The 22,595-nt window shown below is 55.7% G+C and overlaps 1 protein-coding gene across 1 annotated transcript; it reads right to left on the bottom strand.

The window, feature by feature from the left end:
* Positions 1–3,296: 3,296 nt before the first annotated feature.
* On the bottom strand, positions 3,297–21,149 carry Grin2c (glutamate ionotropic receptor NMDA type subunit 2C). The gene is made up of 14 exons (XM_032912903.1): positions 21,129–21,149; positions 20,794–21,018; positions 15,110–15,626; positions 12,292–12,890; positions 11,859–11,973; positions 10,575–10,786; positions 10,234–10,399; positions 9,822–9,975; positions 8,435–8,560; positions 8,078–8,307; positions 7,574–7,734; positions 6,954–7,141; positions 5,159–5,391; positions 3,297–4,832 (listed from the first exon to the last, which is right to left on the bottom strand). Exons 3-14 carry the CDS (start codon positions 15,506–15,508, stop codon positions 3,702–3,704), a joined length of 3,714 nt encoding a protein of 1,237 aa, XP_032768794.1. The 5' UTR covers positions 15,509–15,626; positions 20,794–21,018; positions 21,129–21,149; the 3' UTR covers positions 3,297–3,701.
* Between the last annotated feature and the right edge of the window lie 1,446 nt (positions 21,150–22,595).

Below are 22,595 nucleotides of genomic sequence, written 5' to 3'. Positions count from 1 at the left end.
CCCCCGGGCTCCAGACTGAATTTTGGTGGAAAATTTATTAGCATCATAAAGCCCGAGTTGATTTATGTGGCAGTCCGGAGTGTCACACTGTGGCTGCTGCGTTCCCCACCCCCCAGGTTAAGTTAGGGAAGCCCCAGCCTAGGCAGGAGGAGGGACCGGCTGACCACATCACTGATGCCAGGCTGACCCTTCCCACCGTCTGGTTTCTCTGTTCCTTCATCTCCACCTATAGTCTGGTCTGCTAGAAGTCATATGAGGTCTTGTCACACCAGGCCTCTGTCACCAGTAGCCAGGAGAGTTGGGCACAAGAGGAGAGGACTCAGAGGGCTTAGCATTTCTGGGTGACATTTGTGGCCCCCCCCACACACACACACAGAGAAACAGGCATCAAGCACACTAAGTACTTACATATCACCTGGGTAAGGTGATACTGGCTAGGTCACCGTATCTGTTTGCAGAGAGGCCCTGGGGTCGGTGATCCAGGGGACAGCAAGGAGCCCACCCAGCCTTGCCTCAGCTCTGAGCCTCAAACTCAGCAGTTGTCACTGCTGTCTATCTGCAGTCTCTGGACCCATCCCGAGGGCAGGGCAGGGCAGGTCAAGGTGGGAATAATGGTTCTCCACAGGGCACCAGGCCCAGCTGAGCGTCAGCACAGTGCCAGGAGCTCTGGCTGTGCCCCACCTGAGGCTGGTAGATGGGGCAGATGGCAGGTGACAGGCTGTGAGGCACTGCACAGTGGTAAAAAGTGGCAGTGGGCACCAGGCCAGGCCCAAAGCCACACAGCTGTCCTCACCACACGGGGCCAAGAGCAGCCTCAGCAACAGGCAGTGGCTGTCTCTCGGGGCTCTGGCTGAAGAGAAGTAGCCAGTGGCTCCAGACCCAGGGGCAGAAGAAGGCTGCCGTCTGTCTGAGGGGTAAAGTGCCAAGCAAGTAAAGTGCAGGGGCTGCTGGGAAGCTGACTGGATAGCCAGGTGGAGGCAAGCCTGCTGCATGCCTGGCGCAGTGCTGGGTACATGGTGAGGACCAAACTGTCAACCCCCATACCCTGTGGCCTCTGAGCAGCAAGCATCTGTAACCCCCTTGTGAGGCCCTCCACATCATAGGTCATGGAGACTAAAGGACTGAGCTTATCCCAGCACCAAAGTCCTTAATAAAGCTGCTATTACCCACGGTCGTCTCCTTTGTCATTTGCTAGCCATGACTACTAGTAACCCAGGGTCTCACAGGACTCGGGTTGAGGCTCCCGGATTCTGCTTAGCTTTATCACCTCCTAAAGAAGTGGTAATCCTGTGGCTGCTGCCCGTCTGGGCCTGGAGCCACCCAAATCTAGGAGGCTTGGGAAAGAGAAGCATTTGCTATGGATCCCTAATCTCACGGGAAGCTTGAGGGCCGCCCTCCCCTTGCAAAGAGCAAGGTAAGTAAAGCTGGAGGGTCATGGCTAGAGATGCCATGTCCCCCCACCCCCACTCCCTTTGTGAGCACTGGCTCTCTGGGCGATGCTGTTGTGCATATGAAGCCTTTGACTAAAGACAAATGGAGGGAAGCAACTAGGGCAGCCACGGGAGGGAACTGGGTCAGACCGTAAGCATGCCCCACTGTGAGACAAGTGGCAGGGCCTTGCTTTTCCCATGTCGCATCAAAGGGGGAATAAAACAGCATTGGGGGTGGGGGTTGTTAAGGCCGTGTTAGATGCTTTCCCTTCTATGACCTCACCCTTCTCCTCCCCCTCCAGGCTCCCCACCTCCTCTTAGAGGGACAGGAGAGCCAGGGGCACTTCTACCCTGACCCGCAGGCTAAGGCGTCTGTCCTTGCACCTCTCGCCCCTTCATACATTCCTAGAAAAGAAGCCGGCTGCTGCCACCTGAGCCCAGCCATCCGACAGCAGGCTCAGCCAGCCAACAGCAGGCTTAGTTCCGCACTTGATTCTTAATTATCTTAACAGTTAGTTCTTGGTTATTAATGATCTTGGGCTGCGAGAGGAGCAGTCTAAAGCCTCCCATGCCCTCCCGGTTTCACCTGCTGCAACCTTCTCCCTGCCTCACCCCAGCAGCACACGGGGTGTGGGAAAAACAAGAACTCAGGTTCAGAAGCTGGTGCCCCATCAGTTAACCCTGTCGCTGCTATGTCCGGGTCCAGTGCCCTTCCAGAGAGGGCACTGTCGTCTATGCTTGCCCAGACTCGGGATCTACACCTGTTGCCTGACCCCATCTTGGGAGCAGCAAGAGACAGTGAACACAACCACAGTAGAGGGAGGCCCCCATTCTTAGGGCAATCACACTCTGGCCATAAATGGAAATGTATCTGGCCTTGCCTTTTTTTCCCCCTAAAACAAAACTGAAAAGGTCCAGTTCTCATGGCTCCCACCCAAGCATGGTGGCTATTGGAGCCCAAAGAGGTAACACAAGCTACTGCAGAGGACACTGGTTCAGCTTCAGGGGTCACTGTGCCCAGCACTCCCCTCCCCTGACTTTGCCTCCCTCTCTGTCGCATGAAAGAAAATGTCTGCTGGTCTCCCCCTCACCTAACCTACAGAGGACAGCAGGACCCCAGCCTTCCTTCCTTAGCAGCACAGGGATGAATCTGACTGGATCCATATGTAATGCTTACCATAGTTGGAATGGTGACCAGACTCGCTTGTTTCACAGTCATTGTTGGAGAACAGATTTAGTTGCTGATGAGAAAACTTGAAAGAATGAAAAGGTCACCCTTACAGAGGTCCCCAGAATCAGTGATATACGTGACAGTGAATGGTAGTCCCCTGAGAATCCCAGAGGGAGGATGGAGCACGATGGGTGTGCAGATTGTCACGCCTGAGAGGTTTGGGCACAGTGAAGTTGAACCACGCCTGACCCAGGATGGTACCTGTGCCCAGCTTCTAGAGTCCATGGGCCAGGCCCCAGACCAGACTCCCCAAACCAGGCCCCAGACAGGCTATCACTGACATTGTCGGACTCCCAGTGGCATCTCCTAGCCTGTCAGACAGCCACTGTCCCCAGCAAGATCCTCTCTTTTCAAGAAGACTGAGTGTTGAATTCAATCCTTCACTCCTGGAGCCCCCATACTGAGCACATTTGTCACAGAATACCTGGAACTGGCCCCGAATACCAAATAGTTTCCACTGCTCAGAGCCCCTCCCCCAGCCTGGCCTATTCCCACCTCCCTTTTGGACACCCTTGGACCTAAGACTTCCCCAGATGGAGTTGTCCACATGCTGTACTCAGATGCCCCAGGCCAGAACACACCCGAGGCTGGACTGTGCACTCTCCAGGATGCAGAATGAGGCAGCTGGGGCCAACTGCGCTGTAAAACGTTGCTTTAATGTTCCAATGCTCCTATGAAAAGAAACCCCAGCCTATTGGCGCAAAGAAGTGGGATGGCCCCACCCCAACCTCGATTTCCAATTTCTGTGTCCCCAACCCAAGGCCACAGCAACCACAACTAGGAACTAGCTGACAACAGGACAGGGACACATTTTTACTCCCTGTGACTGCAAGAGGTCATGTGATGAACAAGATCCCAGCCCACACCAGGACCTAAGCTGCTAAGGTCAAAAGCTGGGCCTGGAAGATATCCTTTTCACTGGGGTCCCATGGCCAGGATTTCAAAATAGAAGCCAGAGGAGCCCAAGCTGGCCTGTCCCCCAAACCTGGCCAAGGCCGGCCACAGAATCCAGTCCAGCAGGAACCAGAGCTGCCAGTACCTCACACTTCTGATTCCAGGCTGGAGACCCGCCTCCAGGTGCAGGACCTTGGAAAACCTTGTGTCCCACAGGCTTCCCTGCTGACCTCTTCCAGCACCCCACTGTCCCTGTAGCCTGTGCCTAGCCCCAGGGTCCTGACTCTGTGTGCTGGAGGCTCCCAGGTTCCAATGAGCCAGGGGCTGTGGCTGGTACAGGGTGGAGGGTGACGGCAGACAGTCCCCCAACAGAACGGCAGGCGGGTATGGGCGTGCAGGCAGACGTGCTGTCTGGGCTGCCAGGTGGCCACCCCTGCTGGTACGCCCTCCACACAGGCCTCCCAGTAGGTCGGCAGCCTCAGCGACTGTGCCTGTGCCAAGTGCCTGCAGGATGGCCGGCTTTGGGGGCACGGGCAGGCACAGGCGTGACCGGTACACCTGGCAGGCAGAGGGTTGGATCGAGTGAAAGCTTCTGCCACCGAGCTGGGCAAGGAAGCGTGGCGAGGGCGCGGGCCCCGGGCCCAGGCCGCGCGCAGCATTGCTTCCCGCCGAGCCAGCTGTTCCGGCCCGAGCAGAGGCAGGTCGTCGGGCTCCGGGGGCTCCGGGAATAACGGGAGGTAGGGGCGCCCGGACCTCTCCGCTCGAGGGAAGGAACTGTAGTGGCAGTGCGCGGGCAACAGAGAGCGCTCCGGGAGCGCGCGCCGCTCGGAGGCCGAGACGTGCGGTCCCTGATGCCCGACTCGCACCGGCCACCGCGCGTCCGAAGCGTGCCTGCAGGATGGTCGGGACACATCGGGCAAAGGTGGCCCGCACATCGCGGGGCGAGCCGGAGGCTGCGGGGCCCTGCGCGCTAGCGGGGTGCGGCCCCCACCAGGAGGCCCCCGGCCGCTGGGGCTCGGTTGTCCCGGAGGACCCGGGGTGGAGGACCGCGGGCCGGAGGCGGTGGGAGCAGGCACGCGGCGGTTGTTGCCCCAGTTCTCGATGGTGCGAGTGGCGCGGTCCAAAGAGCTGCTCACGTCCGCGGTGTTCACCATGTCTCGGGCCGCCTGCAGCATCTTCAGCACATTGGCCTGGGCTGAGTCTGCGGTGAGATCCGGGCTGGGCGGCCGCGCGGGGCTGGGAAGGCTCTGTACCCCGTTGAAGCAGCTGTAGATGCCCTAATCAATAAAGGAAGACAGGCCGTGAGCTGAGCCATCTTCTCAGGGACCAGCCACCACTGTTCCAGGCCTTGTTCTAAGCAACAGCTTTTTAAAGTCCCAACTGTGTGCTCCCTGTGTGTCAGGCAACGTGCTGTTGGACAGATGAATGAGGTATCTGGTTCGCTTGTTCTAACACTTTCTGGCAAATGGCAGGGAGGATTCAAAGCCCCACCACGTTGGCAGACCACGCCTTTTCCCAAGATCTGTTTTACATCTAAACGATGTAAAACAGCCAGCTGGGTTGCCTAACACTGAGACCTATACCCGGAGAGGCAGGCACCTACCCTGCTGAAAGCCAGCAGGAAGTCCAGCTGGGATGAGTTGGGCACCGAGTGTCGAAGTTTCCAGTAGACCAGGTGCTCCCAGGCAAAGACCAGAAGGGCCAGTCCCATGGCCACCAACAGCATGTAGAAGACCCCCGCCATGTTGTCAATGTCCAGCTTGCTGCTCATCACCTCGTTCTTCTCGTTCTGGCAGATCCCTGAGAGCCACACTGTCTCCAGTTTCTGCGTCTCTCCTGGCAGAGTACACACAAGACTCAGGAATGCCTCCTTTAACCCACCCTACCAACACTTGCCCGAAGCCTGGATAGAGGACAGTGATGCATCCTTGTTTCCTAGAGAAGTCCAGCAGAGGCAGGACAGGGACAATCAGTAAGCAAGAAGAAAAAGCAGAGAGAAGCTAGCTGCAAGACTAAAGCCTTACCCCCTTTACATGCCCAGTAAAGTCTTGGTTTTGTTGTTATTTTGTTTGTTTTTTCTTTAATACTATTTATTTATTGTATATGAATACACTGTAGCTGTCCTCAGACACACCAGAGAGGGCATCAGATCCCATTACAGATGGTTGTGAGCCACCATGTGGTTGCTGGGAATTGAACTCAGGACCTCTGGAAGAGCAGCCAATGCTCTTAACTGCTGAGCCATCTCTCCAGCCTGTTGCCCGTTCTATTTCTTTTGAGGCAGGGTTTAATGTAACTCAGGCTAGCTCGCCAGTAGGCAAGGCTAAGCTTGAGCTACTGATCTTCCTGCCTTCGCCTCCCAAGTGCTGGAACCCCGCCTGCCTTCCCCGCCCACCCGGCTGCCTGACAGTCAAGGCTTGTCAGTTGGATACATCGTAGCGTTCGCTCCCCTGGTCACACTAGCATCATTTACTCTTTACTACAGACCAGCCTGCCGGAGCTAGGGCCCCAGGCACTTTTGCTTGCTCTCCTTATTATACTGAACTTATGGTATGGACAGTCTGTTGTGTTTAAGGTTGGGAGAGCTGGGATTTGTTTTTAATTGTGTGTATGTATATGTTTGCCTATGTGTGGGTATCCTTGAGGACCGGCACTCACAAAGGCCAGATGTATCCAATCCCTCTAAAGCTGGAGTTACTGTCACTGTGAACTCCCTGGTGTGGGTGCTGGGATCCAAACTCAGGCTCTCTGTAAGGGCAGGACATGCTCTCAGCACTGAGCCATCTCTGCAGCTCCAAGGCACAGGGAGTGTTTTGTTCTATTTGAGACAGGCTCTTGATTTGTAGTTCAGATTGGCCTCAAACTCAAGATCTCTGTGTCCCCGTCCCATGAGACATAGAATTACAGGTGTCCACTGAGCTCAGACAACAATTTGTTGCTTCTGAGAGGTGAGAGCTTTCCCTGGGTTTAGCGCAGGCTAGGCTGGCCGGCCATTCCAACCAGTGAGCCCTGCTGCCAAGGCTAGCCTGCCTCCAGCTTGGGAGTAGACAGATGTTTGGCCCTAACCTGGGTAGTCTCGAGATGACAGAAGTGAAGAGATCATCTAGAAAAGAGCATGAGAAGGTTCTTGGGGGATGCTCAGGCACTCAGAACCCCCCCCCCCCAGGCAACTTGAGTCTTTCTTGCCTTCCTTGCTTCCAGCTCTGGTCCTTGCTCCTCTTGCAGGTCATCCCTTCCTTAGGTCTTGAGTTTTTCCTCATACCTGCACCTCAACTGCCCCAACCTCACTCCCAGAGACCGTTCCCTGCAGAGGCTCTTCGCACACCGAAATGACAGCAGGGATGCCAATAGCCACAGAGCTGTGGTCCACCCTGGACCCTAGAACTGATGGTACTCACCATCCCCGAGAAGCTGCAGGAGTGCCAGGTCTATGGCCCGCTTCCAGTGGGAGTCTTTCTGCATGGCAATGCCATAGCCAGTGGTGGCAAAGACTTTGCCAGACCCAATGGTGACCAGCTTGCAGCCTTCGTCCTTGCCTGCCATGTAGTTGAGCACAGCAGCATCATAGATGAAGGCGTCCAGCTTCCTAGAGACATGCAGAGCCCTCAGGGCTGAGGACCCATATAGACGAGGGGAAGGGCCTGGACAAGGCTCCCAGTCCTGGAGCCTGCAGCCACCACTGGGGAGGTGCCTTTGCAAGGACCCCTTCCTCATTCCTCAGAAAGGATAGGAGACTCTCTGCCCTAGAATATGCAGTCCCTCCGCTCATCCCCTTTTGCTCTTAAAAGTCTGCAAAGTTTTTAGTCAGTACCTCAAACTTCCGGGTCACGTGGTAAATATCCACTATCCCTTCCAAATCTACTCCGCCTCAAGACTTCCTCATCCCTCCCCAGGAGTCCCGCAAGACATGCCAGCTCCACTGTCCCCACCCCGGGTCTCTAAGGAAGGGATGCCTAAGGGTGCCTCCCGGAGAGACACGGAGTCAGAGGTGGAGGAGGGTGCAGGGCTGGGGACCCACCCCATCTTCAGGCTTGTGAGAGCGTCCTCCACCGAGCGCTGGTTGAACTTGACCATGTGGGTGTGCATGTCACGGTAGTTGCTACGGATGTTCCTCTCTGTGCTGCCGTTAGGTACCGTGCCAAAACGGAAGGGTGGGTATTGGTCTTGAGGCCGCTGAAACTATAGGCAGAGAGCAAGCCACTCCTACCCTCTTCGTCCAGCTCCCCCGAGTACCAGAGCCCCAGCCAGCCCCAAGTCTGACCTGCCCAGCCTTAGACACAGCCCAGGCCTCTCCTGTCTTTTACAAATGGAAACTCAGAGGCCAGAGACAGACTTAGCCAAGGCCCCTCAGTCTCTGGACCTGAGCCAGTCATCATGGATCCTTCTCCCTAGACCCCCAAATTCTTCCCACTCCAGCCTTGATTCAAATTCCCCAGACTCTGCTTGTCCTGTGTCTGCCCTTCCAAGGTCTGTCCCCACCCTTGGTGTGCCCCCACCCTCCACCTGGCTGTGGCCCAGGAACCTTCTTGTCACTAAGGCCCGACACAGTGTCGATGTATTGCTCCTGGATCATGAAGGCCGCCAGATTGGCCGTGTAGCTAGCGAGGAAGATGACAGCGAAGAAGGCCCACACCAGGACCATGATCTTGCTGGTGGTGCCCCGGGGGTTCTCGATGGGAACAGAGTTGTTGAAGACCAGAGCCCACAGCAACCACACGGACTTGCCAATGGTGAAAGATGGTCCACCAGGTTCTGGGGGGGTGAGAGGGTGGGTGTTGGAGCTTTCCTGGCCCACTATGAAAGGGCTCAGAGCCTGGTGGGAACTTCATCACCGGCCGGCCCACCCCGTCCCTCCGCCCAGGCCCACGAGACAACTTACTCTTGCCCTTGGTGAGGTTCTGGTTGTAGCTGACAGGGCTGAAGTACTCGAACATGAAGACAGTGATGGCAACCACCGTGAGACACATCACGAACATCATCACCCACACGGCGGGGCTGTAGGGTTCTGGGGACCAAAGCAAGTGGATTAGAGATCTGGGCTCCACCCCGTTCCAACAGTACCAAGAAGCAACTACTGGAGACGCGTGCAGAGCAGGGGCCTGGCAGCCCTGTAGGTGGGGCCAGAGGTCCCTGACCCTCAGAGCAGCAGAACCCCCCAAAGAGCCTAGGGAGGGCAGTGTACAGGGTTCAAGGCTTCCCCCGTCTTCTGCCCTGAGAACACACATCACTCCACTGTAACTCCCCATAGCTCCTACATCCCCGGCAGGGCCTGTTACCAGGGAGGAGTCTGATCCCTTCCTGGAGGGTGAGGCTCTGAGGTCAGGTCTTACTGCAGGTTCTGCTAACATGGGAGATGAAGCTCCAGACCTGGCTCCAGATGGATTAAGAACCAGTTGCTGTCTGGAGCCCTTGCTCCTTTACTGGAAAGGTCATCCTAGGAAGTGGGGGTGGAGGAGGCTCTCTGTCCTGTGGCTGGAGAATCCACTCAGAGAGGTTCTGTGCCTCTGTGTGGGGGAGGGGGCCATGGAATTCTCTATCACTGTGTAAACCCATCTGGTCTTGGACTCAGAGATCCTCCTGCCCCTGCCTCCCAAATGCTGGGATTAAAGGTGTGTGACACCACTCTTAGCTCTCTCTGTGTCTTTCTTAAAGCCACCCAGGAGGCAGAATTGGGGTCTCACTGACTTAGCTAGCTCTCATCCCATTCCCAGCTTCCCAGAACCTGTCCCCACCGCTAGCTCTCTGAGCCACTTCACACTGCAAGCCCCACCTGACCTCCCATAGGTCTCTCTGGAAAGGGAAGGAACATAGTTGTACACTCCTACCCTGAACCTGGCTTGGGGGCCTGACGCATGGGGCCGACCCCCAAAATGCAGGGTTCCTAATCGAGTAAGAAAACCATTAGCACTTCCCTCGAGATCCCTGCCTGATTCATCCCTGGTCCGTGGTCCAACCCCCTGCGCCGTCAGTAGCCAAGCCTACCAATCTGTCCGCACATCCCTCCCAGTGGCTCCGCTGGCCTGTCTGTTGGATTCTTCTCACCTGACCTCGCTTAGTACCCACTAACATTAACATCACTCCTCCCAGTTCCCCTTTACTCGCCTCCTACCACCCTCCAAGACTCTCATGGTTAACATGCTTGGCTCTGAGGGTCCACCCTGAAACTCCGCCTTTCCCTACATAGCCCCGCCCCACGCTGCATAGCCCCGCCCCACGCACCCCTGGACCCTTGTGCCCAGAGCCTTCTCTGGCCACCCAAACCTCACCCAGAAAAGCCGAGGGGGAGACGGTGCCGTTGCTCCTTGATACCATAACACTGATGCCGGTCTCCACAAAAGGCACAGAGAAATCTATAATCTCAGAGCGCTCCTCATTGATGGTGAGGGAGCCGATGGCCATGTCTGCCCGCTTGTAGTATACCTAGAGGGCAGAAGGGCATCAAAGAGGTCCCCCACAGACTTCTGCATTCTCCCTAATCCCCATCCAAGGAGTACACCCAGCACCCGTCAAGTGGAACTGGCTACTCCCTCCCTGGGTTCTCAGAGCACAGTTCCCAGGAGCTCATCCCTGCAGAGCTCTCAGCCCGGTTGCATGACCCCATTGGCTAAGGGAAGTTCAGAATCCGGCAGCAAGCAGGGCGGCCCCGGTTGAATCTGGTTGAACGCGGGTTGGACATACCTCCCCGATCATGCCGTTCCACACACCACGAACCCTCTTGCCGTGTTTGCCGTTGGTCACCAGGTACAAGTCGTAGGAGAACTTGACCACCTTGGCCAGCTTTTTGAGGATGTCGATGCAGAAGCCCTTACAACAGAGCTTGGTGTAGGGGGTTAGATCCCCGCTGCTGTAGCCACCACCAGGAGTCAGAGCCCTTCAGAGTCCTCAACCCCACCTGGTCCTCCCTGCCTGGCGTTGGTGAACCCCCCTCCCCCACCAGATCAGGAGACACATGTGCAGCAGCTGACCGTCCCCCCATCATCCCCCCCATCCCCCATGACAGCACCCAGCTCACACCAGACCTGAAGGTGTGGTTGCTCTGTCTACGGCAGGGCACGGTGTTGGGAACACAGCCACCTGTGCCAGGGTCAGGGCTCTCCACAATGACAAAGGGCCTTTCTTCCAGTGTGGCCACTGTCAGGTGCCGGCTGTCCACCACAGGCTGCAGAGAAGTGCTGTAGCGAGGCCATACTGGATACTTCATGTACAGGACTCCATGGTCCCACCGTCCCACCTGCAGAGGACGGCCAGCCTCAGCCAGAACCTGAAGTATTGCTACCCACCCGCTACTCTCTAGACAGGGCTTCTGGGGACCATCTGCTGAGGCCAAGAACCCTAAGATACCCAGGGCAGACAGATTAGGGAGTCTTGGGGCAAAGGCATTTGGAGGACAGAAATACAGGCCAAGGATCGAACCTGGACACAAGGGCAGGCTTCCCACATCCTCCTCCAGGCCCTAGCCTTGTGATCTCCAAGGCTGTCACCACATTGCTTCTGGTCCAAAACACCTTCCTAAAGCTCAGACTGTCTCACAGTGCTCACCCCCCACTCCCCACCCCCCATCCCCCACCCCGTGACCTCCTCTGCCAGTCAGGACAATCCTCCACCAACATTCAGGTCCAGCATTTCCCCATATTTTCATGCCTCTTTAACCACATCATTTAACAGCCTTTGGTCTGCACCAGATTAGCACCCCTTCCTACCAGGTGCCTACTCAATCCTCGAAAGTCCAATTGGACATCCAGTCTTTAGTAATGCCTTCCCTAGTTCCCTCATTAGAAAGCAAAGAGATTTTTGTCTTTCTCTCTTCTCTCTTACTGTATGCGGTTGTGTTGTGGTTTCTTTTGTTTTGTTCTGTTGTTTTATTAGGACACAAAACAGGATCTTGCCACGTGCCCTGCGGGCCTGACACTCCCTATGTAGATCAAATAGATCAAGCTGGACTTGGATTTGAAGCAATCCTCCTGCCTCTGCCCCGGAGTACTAGGATTACAGGCATGAGTAACTGGCCCCCACCCCCACACTATTTCACATACACCTGTACTCAAGCACTACTTATTTACATGTCCAGCTGGCTGGCACTGATGTGGGTCACTCCTCCAGGGCCAGGACTAGGTGACAGAAGCGCTTAAGTTCAGTAGTGCAAAGAAAGCAGGGTATTTTGGGAGCAGGGGAGGAGGAGGGGCTCAGAGGTTTCCCAGTAAAGGACATTTCAGCTGAGTCGTGGACAGAGGAACTCTGCTCAGCTGAGGGGGAAATACTAAGAAACAGAGGACAGAGGGCCCCTGGGCTCACCCACTCCTCACCATCTCCCAGAGGCGGTGCCGGTTGAGGGCGATCACAACCATGGTGGGCCGAACCAGGTACCCACCAGGGCTGAAAGAGAAGTCTCGGCCCTCCCAGGTGACATTCAGCAGATGCCTGGGGAGGGGAGGTGGAGAGATGCCAGGGTATCCCAAGACCCCAGGATATGACTCTGACTAGGACACCCCCTAGCACCACCATCATAGGGCATTTGTGTGGTAATTACTTTAAAGGCTCCCTGTGTTGACCTCACTGGCCTTTCCATACCCTAAAACCCGCTGTTTCTTCAGATAAAGGATTCTAAGACACAGAGACCTGAAGGAACTTGACCCCAGACATAATGCTAGTGGTAGTGAATGGAAATGAGACCAGGGAACCCAAGCTCACTGCCATTCAAGTCCCCTGAAGTGGCCCACATGACTGGGAGGTGCTCACCTGTAGAAGGCCTCCCTAGCAGGGCTGACGGGTCCCGGGTGGCTTCGGCAGTCCCCAGCCGGGGCTGGCAGGGTACCGTACTGGCGTCGGTAGCTGTGGGCACCGAGGGCCAGAATGGCCACACCGTCGCGAACCTTCTGGCGTAGACTAAGGCGCCAACTCTCGGTGACCACACTGATGAGGCCCACCGGGAAAGCTGCAGGGGGTGCGTCGGTGCTTCCCAGCGCCAGGTTAGGTACCAACCACACGTGCCCGGGTCCCACCAGGCCAGCCTGTGCAGCCTCAGCGAAGAGCACCTCGGCCTCTTCACGGGAGCAGTAAGCCACCAGCACTGGCGCGTCGACCTGGCGCAGCAGGCGCTGAGTGCGCGCTCGTGGCCCACCCGGGCCCAGCTCCAGCGTGAGCACGTCCAGCAGCCGCCAGCTCAGGTAGCTGGCGTCGGCGACGGCTCGCACGCCTTCGAGGAAGAGCGCGTGGCCCGGGTGCAGGCTGGTGATGACCGCGAACGCGCTCCAGTCGTATTCCTCCAGCACCTTGAACAGCACCTGCAGCTGCTGCTCCAGGGACACGCCCAGCTGTAGGAAGGCGGAGCCTGGCTCCTGGGGGCGGGGTGAGGCCTCAGTAGGGGGCGGGGCAGAACGAGCCTCCTCCTGCTCCCTCCCCTGCTCCCACTACCTTCCCCTGCTCTCTCCGGAAACCTTAAGAGTAGGAGGGGCTTCAGTGTCCCGGGGATTCCCTGCCCTGGCCGCACCCCAACCCCTAAGGCATCCATTAGAATTTCGGGGTAACTCCTGAAATCTGCCTATGAACCCGCGAATTTGAGAAACGCGGCCCAGACCAACTGAAGCTGAGTCTTGGAATTACAGCCAGAGGTTCAAGGCTCTCCGCAAGCACCATGGAGAAACAAAGTCCTGGATGTGGAGGCCCAGCCCGGCCCTGAAATAACAAGAAAGCACCTGCCCAGAGCCTCCGGAGTGAGAAAGTTGCTCCTTCACACCGACTCTACCACCCCAAAGTCCTGGCACTGCCAGCTTCGGTGAGCAGATTCCTCTTCCTAAGGTCTCTTTGGGGCCACTATAGATGCTCCCAAGATGCCTCCTCGCTGTTACCCAATCTTATTTTTAAAAAGGGAAACTGTAGGCTCCAAACCCCATTTCTTCAGGAGACGTATTTCAATTAAAAGAGAACCGGAGAAGCAAGTGGGGGGAGGGCACATGGTGGCACAGGCCTGTAATCGCGGCACTTGGAAAGCAGAAACGAGAGGGTCTCCATAAGTTCAAGACCAACGTGGTCTACACAGTAAGTTCCAGCCTGTAGCCCAGGCGGCAGATTGACGATGGAGACTTTAAAGCCACAGCCACGGGCCACCATGCGTGAACCTCACTTGGCTCCCGTTTGAAGCAAAACCAGACTTAAAAGTAAACATGTATGACATTTATGAGGTGGTGGGGAGATGTGGGCCCTGGCTGGATGTTTGAGGAGGCTGAGGAATTTTCGTTATTTGTTTTAGATGTGATAATGTATGGTGGTTTTATTTTTCTAAGCTTTCTGGTCTGCTGGAGGTACACACTGAAATATTTATGGGTGGGATAATAAACTGTCTGGACATTTGCTTCAGTTTACCACAGCAGAGGCAGAAATGGGCAGGGGTGAGAGTGGGGGTGGGGGTTCAGGGGGGATGAGCCGAAGGTGGATGGAAGATAGGTGGTGAACCTTTATACTTTTTCTGTATATTCGCAATTTTCTCTGTGATGGAGTGGCAATGAAATAGAAGCGAATCAAACCAGTCGTCTCCCTCACCTCCTCCCATGACTGCCCTTACTTAGAATAAAGCTAAATGCTTCCTAAGTGGTGAGACCCACCTCCTTCTCCAGGCTTCTCTCTGTCATCAAAAGCTCCCAGCAGATCCCTATACTGTTCCCAATTCCCCCTTAGCCTCGGGTCTCAGAGCAGACATCATTTGTTTAAAAAAAAAATCATTATTTGGAGAGCAACCCCATGGGAGACCAGCAGCAGTCTCAACCAACCCGGATCGCCAGGGAGCTCCCAGCGACTGAGCCACCAACAAGGAGGAGCGTACACAGGCCAATCCGAGGTCCGTACATATATGTGCAGAGAATATATATGGAACATATATAACAGAGGTCTGCCTCAGTGGTCTTTGAGAGACTTGAGGCCCCAGGAAAGGGGGAGACCTGGTGAGTGGGGAGCACCCTCTCAGAGGCAAGGAGGAGAAGGAATGGGATGAGGAACTGTGGGAGGAGGGACCAAGAGAAGTGCAATGACTGGAATGTAAATAAATAAAATAATTTTAAAAAATCGTATCTGGACAACACCCTGTCCAAATAGGCCGGGTGATACTCCTTCCCTGGGGGCATCTGTTTTCCTTCAAAACACCGGTCAGTTGGAATTGCATATGAATCTATGTGGGGAGCTTTGTCCCCAGGAGATCAAGGTGTCTGTCTTCCCCAGCTTGGAGCAGAGACCTAGCCCTGTAGTGCCATCCCCTGCAGGTGAGTTCTCAGTGTCCAAAGGGTCTGAGACCTGACCACTGACAGTGGGAGGGAGAAGCAGTGGAGAAAACTTTGCCGGTACTACTGAAGACCATCTGCCCACCTCATCCAGACACAAATCGATACTCTGTAACCAGGGAACATCCTCCCCACCGTATCTTTCCCTTCCATGGTCACATCCTCAGTCCCAGCCAGTTCCAGCTCCCAAAGACCTAAGCTGCTCCCTAATCCAAACTCAGTCCTGCACCCGAGCTCCAGTCTAGCTGTGGACTCAGGGAGGAAGAGATGAGAATTTAGACAGGCACCTTGGGGGTGAGGACCACAGCAGAGCCTCCGCTGATGCTGAGGATGGGCACGTGGGTCTGGGAGGAGACGAAGTCCAGTAGCTGGGCCACGGCCTCGGTGTCCACGTTGTCCTCGAAGACGATGCCGTGGACACGGGCGGCACCGAGAAGCCCGCAGATTTGGGTGAGGATGCTGCTGGGGTTGGTATTGTTGACCCCTACGGTGAGTGGCTGGATCTCCAGAGGCAGGTCCAGGAAGTTCTGGGAGGTAAGATGAGTCCGGGCCTGGGTCTGCAGTGGCCCAGAGCTGCCAAACACCACCGCCACAGTCACGGCCTGTTCTCCCTGCCCTGTGCCCAGCCTTGCCCAAGCACCAAGGAGTGAAGTGAGCAGCAGGGCGGGCCCTAGGGCCCCACCCATGTCCACTGGAGGGTCCTGCAGAGAAATCAGAGCAGGCACAGAGAGAGGTAGATGGACAAACAGAAGAAGGGAAGGGCTAGAGAACACACAGCCAGAGGACAGAGAAGAGAGAACCTCCCTATATAGGAGAGGCAGAGACAGACAGACACAGACAGACAAGGAAAAAGAAGACAGGTTAGCTGAGCATCCTCAGGGCACCTTGGGAGGCAAGAACTGGGGAGAGCGGAAGCCAGGACAAGGCTTGTCACCCTTATCTATGAAGGATTAGAAAGGTCACAGCCACCAAATCTGGTTATCTGGGTTCCACTCTAGCAAAGACATGGAAATGTTAGTGTGTTGTTCAGGAGCAGTGCTCATAGCTGAGGTGGATGGGGCTGAGTTCGAATCATGTGCACCACTTACTAGCTGTGCAATCTCTAAAGCAAAAAGATTTCTTTCCAAATCAATGTGAAGATGTGTGTGCATGTGTGTGTGCGTGTGTGTGCGTGTGTGTGTGTGTGCACGCGTGTGTGTGTGTGCGTGTGTGTGCATGTGCATGTATGTGTGTGTGCATGCGTGCGTGCATGTGTGTGCATGTGTGTGTGCGTGTGCATGTATGTGTGTGTGTATGTGTGTGTGTGTGCACACGCGAGCAGGGGTCTGTGCATATGTGTGTGGGTAGCTGCGGAGTCCGGGAGGAGGGAATCAGATCCCCGGGAGCTGTAGTTACAGGTAGTTGTGAGCTGCCGGACATGGGTACTGGGAATGAAACCATCGTCCTCTGCAACCCCTGCGCCTCCTCTCCAGCCTCAGCTGTGTGATTTCTGAGAAGTTGCTTTGCACCTTTCTGAACTTCCAAAACAAGAGATCCAGCTGTTCGCTGCCATTAGCAAATTTTACCCTGTAGGTGACAGTCCCTTTGCCAGATGAAGAAAGGTAGCCCCTCAGCACTCCCGCATCTTTCCCTCCTCAGGATGACTCCTGTCCTGCTCCCCACGGACAGCCCCTGGCTCTCAGCTGTGTGGCTCTGCCTGGCAGATCCTCCCTCCAGAGCTTGCATGTCTTTGCCACTTTCCCCTCAGCCAGCAGGGTGGTGGCCAAGGACAACTCGCTTGGGTTCAGGACACCAGAAGCCCTGAGCTTGTGTCCACTGTTTTCCATCCCAATGGCGGTGTGTAGAATCTTTTTCACACCTAACCTAAGGGCTACACAGATTCATTCTGGATCAAGACCAAGAGCCAAGCAGGCGAGAGAAACATGATTCCTGGGCACCTGCCGGTGCAGCTCATGACCACCCTCTCCATCGTCTTCCCACCCCCAACAAAACTAAACAGGGAGAGCTGAAGGAGGATCGGAGTGGGCCTGGCACTCCAGCCCCCAGCAGGAAATTTGCACACCTTTGCCACAGAGGTACAGATTAAACCCAATCGTCCTACCCAGGAGGCACTTGGCGCTCTCCAGGGCTGGAGTTTGGAAACCCTCAGAGCAGCCCTGGCTTCTTCCAAGCCTTTCTTTCCTCTGCTCTGCAGACTGCTGCAACCTCTCTCCCTTTTGATCCAAGTCTAATTTCTCACGGGACACTCCTCAGAGGATTCCCTCCAGAGTCTCCAGTTCTCTCTAAGGGGTCCATAGGGAGTGTGCATGAATGAAACCTCTTCTCTTGGCTGAAAAGACAGCTCTGAAGGGGACCCCAAAAGGGAACTTTCCAGTTATGAATTGTGACGCGGTACACATGTGACAGACCCCCTTCCTATGGAGTGAGTTGCTGGATGGTAAGATGTAACACAAGGGAGACATGGTCCCTAATCCCAGGGACTCCAAGGAGGAGCTGCAGAACCAGCAGACTGTCATAAGCTGCTCCCACCTCCTCTCTCTAATCTTACTTCTGTTTCCTTCAGACCCTGGCATCCCTAACCCCCCTCCCAGCATGCCTTCTCCTAGCTAAGGGTCTAGCACTTGTTCACACAGGTACAAGGAGCTGGTAAGAGCAGGCAGTGTTATCGTTATCACTGACAGGTGAGATGAATTTTAACTCGTCAGGGCTTTGAGCTCGAAGGTGGTAGAAGTTCAGGCTAAGGAGGGATTGGTGGCCGGGGAAAGAATGCCATAGATTTACTAAAACCTGTGAGATCTCCCCGTGTCTGTGAATGGCAGCTTGGAGGCATAATTGGGTCCAGGATGAGATCTTAAGTCATGCGGTGAGGACTGTACAATTTCCAAGCATGGCATCGACGGGCACTGTCTTTCTCACTGCTCCCTTGAAGGCCTGTGTGTGTGCATCCAGTAGGCTTGTCGCTAAAGTGAGGTATGTGGTCAACACACAGGCACGCTGGATATCGGAGATGGTGTGAAAAGTATGTAAAAGTATGTAAGCTACCTCAATAATATTCGTGTGTGTTTGCGTGCTTATGTACGAATGTGCGTGTACATGTGTGTGAGCACATGTGCGCACGAGTATGTGTATGTGTGGGCTGTGCGCTGTGCGTGTGTGTGTGTGTGTGTGTGTGTGTGTGTGTGTGCGTGTGTGTACATGTAGAGGTCTGAGGCATCAGAAGTCAGCCTGCCTTACACCCCACCTTATTCAATAAGGCTGTCTTTCCTTTGAACCCAGAGCAATGGAATTCAGGCAAGCTACAATGCCCGTCCAGCATTTATGTGAGCTCTGGGGATCCAAACACTGGTCCTCATGTTTATTTGGAAAAGTCTTTCTCCACTGAGCCAGCTTCCCAACTCTACTCACTAATATTTTCATAGTCACTACATAGTAAAATAGTATTTTGGGGATGGGTTGAATTAAACTCTGCTATTAAGCCAGGCATGGTAGTGCATGCCTTTAATTCCCAGCACTCAGGAGGCAGAGGCAGGAGGGTCTCTGAGTTTGAGACAAGCCTCGTCTATGAAGAGAGAATTCCGGGGCAGGCAGGGCCACACAGAGAAACCCTGCCACAAAACGAAAATAAAACCAAAACCAAAACCAATAAACAAATAAACATGATTTGATTTGAATTTTATCCATTTCTTTTTCCATTTAATTAATTTATTTATTTATTTTGAGGCAAGTAGGTAGCTTCTGCTGGTCTGCATTTACTACGCAGGCCAGAACCCACAGAGATCTGGCTGCCTCTGCATCCCAAGCTCTGAGATTAAAGACATGGGCACATCACACCTGGGTCTTTTCTCTTTTATTAATGTCAGTACCTGGAATTTTAAACTCTTTTTCTTTTCTTTTTTTCGGAGCTGGGGATGAAACCCAGGGCCTTGCGCTTGCTAGGCAAACGCTCTACCACTGAGCTAAATCCCCAACCCCCGGTACCTGGAATTTTAAAACCACACATGAGTGTCCTGTTTTCTTTCTTCCAGACAATGAGAGTCTGGGAGAAGGGCTCACCGTGCTCTCCCAACTCAGAAGGGAGGCTGATTTTTCACCAGCTTCCCTCCACTGTGAAAATACCCTCCTGGATTAAGGCTACAGAGAGGGGAAAGTTGAGGCAGGTTGAAAGCCAGCAGGTCCCCAAGCTTACAAAGCCGTGTGACAAGATGGCATACTTCCCATCCCATGTCCCTGGCCCCCAACCTCTCCTTCCCATCTGCTTCCTGCCTCCTAACTGCTACAACTTTTGCCTGGTCCCTGTGACAAGGGTCAAGTGGGAGAGCTCTCTGGTACCCACCAATGGAATACCAATGTTCAACTAGTTAACCCAACTCCTGTCTTCTCCTTGGATACTCACCCCTGCTATTCGAGTGGTAAGCTGTCCTTATCGTGCCTTTGTTCCTGCCCGTTCCTCCTGGAAGAGAAAACTCTTCCTAATAAAAGTCTATTGTCTGTCAGAGTACAACCTGAGTCCCTCTTCTATAGGTTTTCACACCTAATTTTGATTCATCCGCACTGGACCCCCAGGAAAAAAAAGAGTTTGGTTCCCACTGCTCTTTCCTGCAGGATGTGGAGCTTGGAGCTGATCCTCCTCAGGCCCCCACCACTATTGGGCTTTTGTGTATCTCTGATGACACTCTCTCCCAACGGGACTTTAAAGGAATGTTTGCTGAACACCTGGCCCCTCGTACAGGGGAGAGGTTGGCAGTGACCAGTCGTTTAGGACATTCTGCAGCCCTTGAAAGGTTCTATCAATCCCACATGTTGAGGGACCTTTTCTTCTGCTTCCACCAACCCCCAGTCACACGCAGGCTCCTTGACAAGGCCGTGAATACACATACACACTCACTAACCTGGGACATTAATGGCGCCCCCACTCCCAAGGCCCAGAAGCCCCGATACCAAAGCTAGTACCATCAAGCTAGGCTGATGATTCTTGCCAGTGAGGGACCCTCACCGTGATGACCCTCCTCTAATCCTTGTCTCTTTCCTTCTCTGCCCGGCTAACACCTCGGACGCCTAGAAAGGCATAGACCCTCTGTCGTCCACATTGGACACGGAGTTCTGCCTTTTCCAATACTACCTGCCCCCTCCCGGCTGATCCCTCTCAGCCCCCCGGGGCGCCCCGCCCCCTCCCCATGTAGGAATCTTACTCTGGGGCTGTGAAGTTCGGGGTATTTTTAGGCCGGCGATAAATAATGCATAGGGAACGTGGCATCCGGCTGCCCCTGCGGGAGGAGGGGGCGCGAGCACCGAAGAGCCACCATCACTCGCCGCTCAAGGACACTTGCGATGCGGCGGCAGTGGCGGTGACTCCGGGCACGGGGACCCGCGCCACGCCTCCTGGCGGCCAAATTGAGCACCACGCACTCTGCGCCCCCAACCTGGCCACTTTCCCCTGAACTCTCCCCACAACCCCAGTCCCAGCTCTAGTCCTTCATCCCACTGCCCCAAGTTAGGTCTGGATCTCAAGCCCTTGGGCAGGGGATAGCAGAGTTAACCTGGAAGGTGGGCCTGTGGGACAGGACCCAACCCAGGTGGTCTTCCAGAATGAACCCCCAGGCGGCCACTTTCTTGCCAACCTGTCCCTTATATGTTCTTATTCTTAACAAGTTTAGAAACTAGCTCAGAGGCAGACACTAGACCTGCTCAGAAAGCATGGCGTCTTCTCCGGATTTTCTTGTGGCCGGGGTCGGGGTTTGCTTATGGGGCTAGGACTGGGCCACCATCTGAAGACTGAGGGTGCTGTACCAGATGTCTCATTGGGAAGGGAGGGCTGGGAAACAGAGTGAGCAAATGGGGTCACTGTTCGACTCAGCGGGAATTTCTGCCTGTCGCCCAGCAGGACCTTTGAAGAGTCGCCAAACCAGCCCTTGGGAGATTTGCAGCCTGCTAGGTGCCTTCATTTTTGATAGTTGGAGCTCCCCCTGCTCACCTAGGCCAAGCACAAAAAGCCTTCCGCAGCCAAAGGCTTGGGCTTCTCCTCTCAGCCGTCGGGGGTCCTGGTTGAAGCCCCAAGAGACCACAGCTGCCAACTGGTGCTTCCAGGGCCCAGGGCACCGGAGCGCAGGCTCTCCCGTGGCCTTTTCCTACCACCCTTCTTTTGGAGCACGCAGAGCTGAGGGGAACCAAGACGTTGGGGGCAGCGTCTGGGGAAATCCTGTCACCACAGAAACCCACTGATTGTCAGAGGTCAAGGGATGGGGTGTTCGGAGCTACCGGGGAAGGGGAAGAAAAAGAGTGGGAAGCGGAGGGCCTGGGGAGACTCACCCCAATGAGGGAGGGGGTCGGTGGAAGGCAGGTGAGCGCAGCAGGTACCCAGCAGGGACCAGCTCGCCAACTGCTATAGCTCCGTTTTTTGCTCTCGGAGCTCTGTGTCCTTTCCAACTCGCCGCGCTCTGGTCAAACCCAGCCTCGGCTCTGGCTCTTGGCCCCTGCCCGATTCCTTGCCCCAGCGGCTTCTACCTGCAACAGTTGGACCAGGCAATCCAGACTCCTGCGTGCCCAGCCTGGCCCGGCCACCGCTCCAGGCGAAGGGAAGAAGGCTCCGCGACCCTAGGGACAAACGCCTTGGGCTCTCCGCCCGCGTCCTTCCCTCGCGCCCGCGGCCAGTCTGTCTCCCCAGCCTGTCTCTCTTCGCCTTTTCTGAGCCCAGGTCCACAACACCAGTCCGACTCTCGAGGGTCGCGGTCCCCCTGAGACCTCTAACGCCCGAGCTGACCGGACTGTCTCGGGTGTCCCGCGTCTGTCTCCACCGTCCTTGCCCGCGCGACGCTGGAGCCCCTTAAGTTGCCTACGAAGTTGGCGCCCCCCACTCGCCGCCAGCCCTCGGCCGCCACTCACCGGGGAAGGGGCGCTTCACCCACGCCCAAAGCCCGCGACAGTCTCCCGCGCGGTGCTCGTCCCAGCGCCAGCCCCCGCGAGCTGGCACGCTGGCTGCGAGCTCGGCAGGCACCGGAGCCGGGCGCGCAGGACCAGTGCAGGTGGCGCGGCCTGGATGCCGCCCGCCCCGCGCCCGGCCCGCGCCCCCGCGGCAGGGCTGTGTCCCAGGCTGCGCAAAGGCGCGCCTCCCGCTCTCCGGGCTCACCAGCGGACTGTGATGGAGCTCGCCACCGCCGGTCGCCTCCGCCCCGCCCCGGCCCGCCCCAGCTGGCCACCGGCGCCCCTCTGGCCCGTCCAGGCCCCTCCCTGCCAGCCTGTGCTCCTAGCTGAACCCCCTCTGCTCACTCCTGCTCAGGGACCCTGTCCCTAGACCCGATGCTCAGAAGCAAAAGCAACCTCGGAGAAAAACACCAGGTTGCCAGGAGCCCTGGGTTTGAGCCCTCAGTTCCCTAGCTGTGTGACCTTGGGCCAGTTAATTTCGAGGCTCTTTCAGTTTATAAAGTAAGGTCGGCATCTTGCAGCCATAAGAGGCCTTAAACTGCCGTAGGCTGAAGTAGTTTTTGAAAAGGTTTGTGGATTTGTCTGGAAGCTTGAAAATGGAAAGGCACAGACAGAGTGTGTGGAGATTGGAGGGCCAAGCCAAGCCTGCCAGCACCCAGGAGAGATGGGGCAGAGTGGGACACCTTCTTTTGCCACTGTTTCTCTGTTCTGGGGGCACCAGGCAGTGAGGTCAGCAGGGCAGAGTTGTAAGGGACTTATCACCAGTGACTGAAGTGTGAACTGAAGACTGAGAGGCCAAAGAAGCAGAGGAAAGACAGGGAAGGGAGGGTAGGTGCATGCCCCTCCCCCATCTCT

This window comes from Rattus rattus, chromosome 9 (assembly GCF_011064425.1).
Source record: "Rattus rattus isolate New Zealand chromosome 9, Rrattus_CSIRO_v1, whole genome shotgun sequence".
In the NCBI taxonomy this organism is placed as follows: domain Eukaryota; kingdom Metazoa; phylum Chordata; class Mammalia; order Rodentia; family Muridae; genus Rattus; species Rattus rattus.
This window is presented reverse-complemented; position numbering and strand designations above follow the sequence as displayed.